The following is a 6,550-nucleotide window of genomic DNA, read 5'->3' as shown; positions in this document are numbered from 1 at the left end:
AGATCTTTTTGATCAATCAACAAATTAATGTTGAACCACAAGCTTGAACAACTTTTTTTTTCTTTTTTGTTTTTTGTTTTTGTACAACAAATTTCTTTGTGGACCTTGCTATCAGACATTCAATTTTCCTAGTTAAAAATAAAACAGTGACACTGATGCAGTAATGAATAACCAACACATATTCCATTTGAGTGTGTCAAAGAGTACAACTTTTGTCAATAGATCATAGACACAATCTTTAGTGAAGTGTAAAGAAGTCTATTAGAGGGGAGTACACAACTTTGTTGGCATTGACAGCCATAATAAAATCTCCATGAGCATAATCCTTCACAAACTGAACCACCAACTTATCTTTATCATGATTTTCAAGCTTGTCGAGCAAAATCTGAACATCGTTAACATCAGAAAGTAAATCCTTCGCTCCATAGCTGATGAAGAGAGGAATCTCATTCGGAATGTTAGAGATGTTGTACGTTGGAGGAGTTGGCTGCCCATAATGCTTCATGTTTTCAACCAAATTATCATAATTATACATTGCCATTGTTCCGTCTCTGATCACTGCCAATCACCGGAGAAAAAAGAAGAAAAGGATTAAAGAATAAAAACCAAGATAAGAAAAACTTGTTGCAATTTTTATTAAGGCCAACTTGATAATTCGATCCAACAACTCACTCTGAGAAAGATGAATTAAGTTCCTTGTCGAAGTTGACTGAGGCTCGTGGTCGAGAAAAACGCCTTCCTTGGATTTATCAATGCAGCAATTTGGGCCTATTAAGTTGCAACATACAAGTCAATCAGTGTTTGATAAGCAGAAAAAAAAAAAGTGTCAATGCAGGTTCCTAAAGCAAACATATAACACTGAAAACATTTCTCTCCAGCAATATATATAATTTATAACCATTAATGATATTGAATTCTTATTACACCACGTTATTAAATTTCTATATTTTATGAAAACGTAATCATTGAAAACAGTGGCAGAGGGAGGTGAGGCTCAAGGGGGCATATGCCCCCATTGGATTTTTGATATTTGACTTTTAGTATAAGTTTTTTCTTATCAATAAAAATTTCAAATATATCTTCGCAAAATTCAATCTCAAATTATTTTATTTCTTATTATTTTTTTGATCTTTTCCTATTAAATCTTATACTTTAAATGAACCTAATTGATTTTTTTTTCCTCTAATTTATTCTTATGAAAACAATTCTTCTTTCAAATTGGTTCCTTCTAAAATATTTTTGGATATAAACTAAGCTATATCAAAAATGATAGATTAAAATATTTTTCTCAAAATGTGTCCTTAATTAAGAATTTTTTCTTCAAACAACCCTCTCAATTATGGCTTTCACACACCCACATTTTCTCTAATTTGTCATTGTTGAAGTAATATGTATTTATTCAAATGTACCCTACATACTTAAAGATATTTTTTTCTTCTTCTGATATTCGCAGCTACTATTTTCTCATAAATATTATGTACCTCCTAAATTATTTTTCTTGTCTAATTTACTTATTAAAATGTTTATCACTCAAGTATATTCAATAATCTATACATATATAGTATTCGTCTAAAAATATGAGGAGTTAATTTTATTAATATTTTTCACGTTTTTAATTGATGCCCCCTAAATCAAAAGTTTAGCTCCGCCACTGATTGAAAACTCATCCATATATAGATTAAAAGCATTACCTGTTACAGATATCAATAAGTTGGAGCAGTCAATGCCAGGTTTGCAGATATTTTCAAGAAGTTTGCCAAGTTGTTGCCTGTTAGGAAGTTAGTAAAATGCTTGAAGTGCTCATTTTTATGCTTTTAAGGGGGATAAGAAAAAAAACAAAAACAAAAACACAAAACAAAACAAAACAAAACAAAACTGTTTCTAACAATTGCTTAAGTAGGTGTCTCACCCTTTTGGAATAAACTCACGAACACCCAACCAGTAAATATCCTGTTAAGAAAACAAATGAGGGAAATTACATGAACTAATCTCAAATTCACGGTTATAAAAAAATTAAAAATAGATGCCATTAGAGCTTTTGTTACTTCAGCTAAGAAATATTGAGCAGCAACTCTTATCAGCAGCGAAGGAATGCGGCCCAAATAAGCAATTGGGCTGAGCAAAGCGGCAGATCTCAGCATGCTCAATAGCTTGCCTTGTGAAAGGGCGGCAAAAGCAGTCAAAGTTCCCTATAAATCAATGATATCCAAGACTTAGGGCCGTTCACTTCCTTGATTCGAGTTTATAATTCGAGTTAATATGTGATTTTGTATAAGAGCTTTTTACTGTAACAAAAAAGTTAGATGTGACTGTTTCTGAGAGTTTTTTACTGTAACAAAACTCAAATTCTAAACTCGAATCGGCGAAATGAACGGGACCTAGTAAATTTAGACAAAAATATCTAAACTTAAAAAAATAAAAAAGGAAAGGAAAGGAAATATAGATACGGACCAAGGAATGCCCAACATAGTGTAGTTTTTGCCCCGTCTGGTCGTTAACATATTTGACTAGAGTAGGAAGGTCATGAGCGGCCAATTGATCCCATGACCAATTCCAATAAGCCTACACATTAAAACATATAAATGAGTTATAAATAATATCATAATCATAGTAGAGTTAATAGCATGGAAGTATGATTTTTATCTTCTTTTTTTTTTTTGAACTGAGAAATATGATTTAATCACATGCACAATCAATAGGGTACTCCGGTTCTACATAACAAAAACAAGTAGGATAGAAATAAAAGCAGCAAACCGGATCATTAGGACTAAGTGAGTTGTGTCCACGGCTAGAAATAGTCCCTCGAGTATTTGCTAGCCACACATCGTACCCGTTGTCGGCCAAGATGAACCCTAGAGATTCTTCAGGGGACAGTATTACCCATGACGCACCATCCTATTAATTTTACATACACGCACACACAAAAAAAAAAAAGAAATTTTTAACACCACAATATTGATGTATTGACTGTACACTTGTATTAATAAAATGCATATAGAGGGAAGAGAAATTTATTCACCACTAAAATCCCATGTTGTAACAGAACGGGTGGTTTGTCTGCTTTTTTACCAGAACGCCCAGCAGGAATCCTCTGCAGACTGAGAATGTAGCCATCATCCGTCGTCACCTGTACCAATAAAAAAAATACGTCACTAAGAAGAATAAAAAAAGATATTTTTGCAGATATGACACAAAATCTTATAAGCGCTAAGCAGCACAACAGCAAATGATGTGATGAACACTTAAATTGATAGTCTCATTTGCATAAAAAACACATGTTTCTCGTAATTTTCAGCTCGACACCATACAATTTGGTAAACACTTAAATTGATTCTCTACTTTTTTTTGGCAAAAACATATGTTTTTCGTTATTTCGGGTAGATATCACATGATGTGACGAACAATACTTAAATCGATTGTCTCGTGTATATATATTTAAAAAAAAAAAAAAAAAAGAACTTGTGTGTTTGGTATAAGATAAATGCCTTGGCAACTTAACTATGTGTTGTTGGCAAGCGTAGCCTTGTGGCTCCACCAATGACTTGCAGATATCGTCGGAACCTGGGGACGATGGCAATATGCTATTTTGATTGTCATTTATTGAATACAATCTAGTTCCTTTTGCCAAAGCTGCTAAAATGCAAATAAGAGCAGAAAGAAAAGCAATGGATGTTGTTGATTTGTTAGCCATTGAGAACTATAGAAGTAATATTCTAACTATCCGTGTTGGACCAATAGTAGAAAGGGTACTATTTATACGAACTCTTCTACCAAAAAATGTACTATTTATACGAAGCATTAACCAAAAAAACAAACGGAATAACGTTTGGATAAATTTTGTGTCAATCTTTGTTGCCTTCCGTTTAAACTGCTCCATTGGTCGTTTTATTAGTCAAATTAAAACTACATTCACGGTACGTACGTTGTGTACTGCCGCTATATCATTCTTATTGAATATTGGTCGAGATTAGAGTGATCAATAGTAACATATCCTTGTTATATATCTATATATATTTAAACGAGTTTTGAATGATTACGTTACGTGACGTGATAAAAATCCAACAGAGATAATATAAGTAAATTACAAGTCAAATATTGAATACAAATTATACAATTGGTTGTAATAGGGTATAAACGGCTCAAATAAATAGTGAGGTTTATTCCGGCAATTTAGCAGTCAACAAACTAAATACTCGTTAATCTCATGCAACAGATCCGTTTATAACCTCCAAGAATCAATAATTAATGATTTAATGTTAATAAAATTTCGGACAATCACAGGACTGAATTCCTTCAAAAAATAAAAAAGAAAAGAAAACGACAAGGAGCCTGAATCTTCCACAATAAAAATCAAAAAATAAAAAGTCTGAAGATAACTATACACCTACGCACAAAATTAAATGTACAGTAAAAGTTAAATAAATCCCTAGATACATATCTTGTTTTACGAATTGCTTCATTTTCTTGATTTGTTAGACACAATATATTTATAAAGGTCTGATTTAAAAAAAAAAAACTAATGGAAAAATGAACTTTTTATATTAATTTTAGTAGAGATTACTTTTGGTACGCCGTTGTACCGGTAAGTCAGATTTTCTGTTTATTAAATTTACATAAAATTACGTAAAAATCAAAAAATACGTAAATTTAATAGTTAAATAGATCTGACTTACTAATACGCCATACGTATTAGAAAATTTTCCTTTTAATAAATGTCTCAAGTTTTGTTAAATAAAAAATGACTATTTTTTTAAGAAATGGTCAATTGACTTATTGACTTAGTTAATTATTGATTGATCGGCATAATATGTGTTTCACTAGTGTGAGTCAATGATTTATAAATCAATCACCAATTGATAAAAAATAAAAATAAAAATAAAAAGGTTTAGGCACTTTTCAAAAGAAGATCTGGATCCAATTTTAGGATTTTATAGAAGTTTAATTCCTGTAATCTCGGGGTAGGGCCCACTAGTCTGGTTCTAACCAAGCTAAGTAACGATTAACGAAATTCCTATTATCCTAACTTGGCCAACTTACTTCCTACCAACTCTTCCTGATCTCCTCATCTAGAATGGCTGGGGGTGTCAAAGATGTGTAATCCTGATAGGTAACGAAATTTCTAGTCACTCTTTCTCACCTCAGAGAAGTAGTGTTACCTTTTTTTTTTTTTTTTTTTTTTTTTTGGGCTACAGAGAAGTACTGTTACATATTAGTGTTATTACAATACTAAATGTTTGTTGCTTATATTCGTCTTTGATTCTGAATTATAATTCATAGTTCTCTACAGTGATTTTCTCTCACAAAAAACACACATAAAATAAGAATAATTCTGAATTATGATTCTAAATATATGAACTAAACGTCCACACTTCCCAAGGTTAACATTTTTTTTCCTACTTTACCCCCTTGAAAGTTTCTAATTACAATATCACATCCAAAAAATAATTATTATTATACTTTTAAGTATACTTTTGGTATTTCAAAATTTTAACCCCCAAATAAACAAAAAATTAAATTAAATTTATTGCTATAGAAAAGCGTAATTTTTTTTCAAATAAACTTAAAATATATAATACAAACATCCATGATTAGTTCATTTAGACGAAAAGAGTAAAAAAGAGTGACAAATAGTTTTTAAAAAAAATATTTTTGTGCCCCTCGAAAAAAAAAAAAAAAAAAAAAAACTGTCTTATCTCTATCTTTTGGCAGACATATAAAACATAGATATTTAGGTGCAAAAACAATACGTGGTTTTTCTTCTTAACTGAATAACACCCCTCGCATTGATATCCTTTTTCGCAGTTTCACATAAGCAAAGTATACTTAAACTCTTTCTCCATCACCTACATAGTAGCAGATCTTTTTGATCAATCAACAAATTAATATTGAACCACAAGTTTGAACTTTGAACAACTATTTTTTTTTTTTTTTTTTTGTACAACAAATTTCTTTGTGGACCTTGCCATCAAACATTCATGCTGTGTTTGGAATTGATCTCATTTTTATTTTTCACGTTTTTTGAGAAAAAAAAAATGAAAACATTTTTAAAACGGCATTTGGTGCAATAAAAACAAAAAGCGGAAGTGAAAATAATTTTTTAGTTTAGTGTAAAATGAGAAAAAAATGAAAAATGACTTTTCATTTTTTATTTTCGTTTTCTCCTCTCTCGAGCAGAGAGAAAGAGAAAGAGACATTAAAGAGTTTTTTTATATTGAAAACAATCTCTTAATAAAATTACCAAATGCATTTTCAAAAATAATTTATGTCTGAGATTGAAAACGTTTTCATTTTCATTTTCATATAAAAAATAAAATCATTTTAGAACGAGTTCCAAACGCGCCCTCAATTTTCTTAGTTAAAAATAAAACAATGACACTGATGCAGTAATGAATAACCAACACATATTCCATTTGAGTGTGTTAAAGAGTACAACTTTTTTGGCCACAATTACATGCCAATCACACTACAAAGAACTTATACCAAACAAATCAGCCACACTAAAAGTCTAAATTCAGCAATTGCGTTTGTCAATAGATCATAGACATAATCT

The 6,550-nt window shown here is 30.8% G+C and overlaps 1 protein-coding gene across 1 annotated transcript; it reads right to left on the bottom strand.

Moving 5' to 3' along the window:
- Window positions 1-238: 238 nt before the first annotated feature.
- LOC21393149 (triacylglycerol lipase 2) lies at window positions 239-3,691 on the bottom strand. The gene is made up of 9 exons (XM_010111925.1): window positions 3,500-3,691; window positions 3,020-3,127; window positions 2,755-2,895; window positions 2,452-2,562; window positions 2,046-2,189; window positions 1,910-1,950; window positions 1,692-1,768; window positions 673-768; window positions 239-558 (listed from the first exon to the last, which is right to left on the bottom strand). Exons 1-9 carry the CDS (start codon window positions 3,689-3,691, stop codon window positions 239-241), a joined length of 1,230 nt encoding a protein of 409 aa, XP_010110227.1.
- Window positions 3,692-6,550: the final 2,859 nt, after the last annotated feature.

Source organism: Morus notabilis, unplaced genomic scaffold, assembly GCF_000414095.1.
Source record: "Morus notabilis unplaced genomic scaffold, ASM41409v2 Scaffold832, whole genome shotgun sequence".
Classification (NCBI taxonomy): Eukaryota; Viridiplantae; Streptophyta; class Magnoliopsida; order Rosales; family Moraceae; genus Morus; species Morus notabilis.
Note: the sequence above shows the minus strand (reverse complement) of the source record. Positions and strands in the feature narration are given on the sequence as shown.

Coding starts and splice junctions, on each gene's coding strand:
- LOC21393149 (XM_010111925.1), bottom strand. CDS start 3,691: ATGGCTAACAAATCAACAACATCCATTGCTTTTCTTTCTGCTCTTATT. Junction 2,190..2,451: donor ACTATGTTGGGCATTCCTTG/GTCCGTATCTAT, acceptor ATTGATTTATAG/GGAACTTTGACTGCTTTTGC. Junction 769..1,691: donor CTTATTGATATCTGTAACAG/GTAATGCTTTTA, acceptor GCAACTTAATAG/GCCCAAATTGCTGCATTGAT.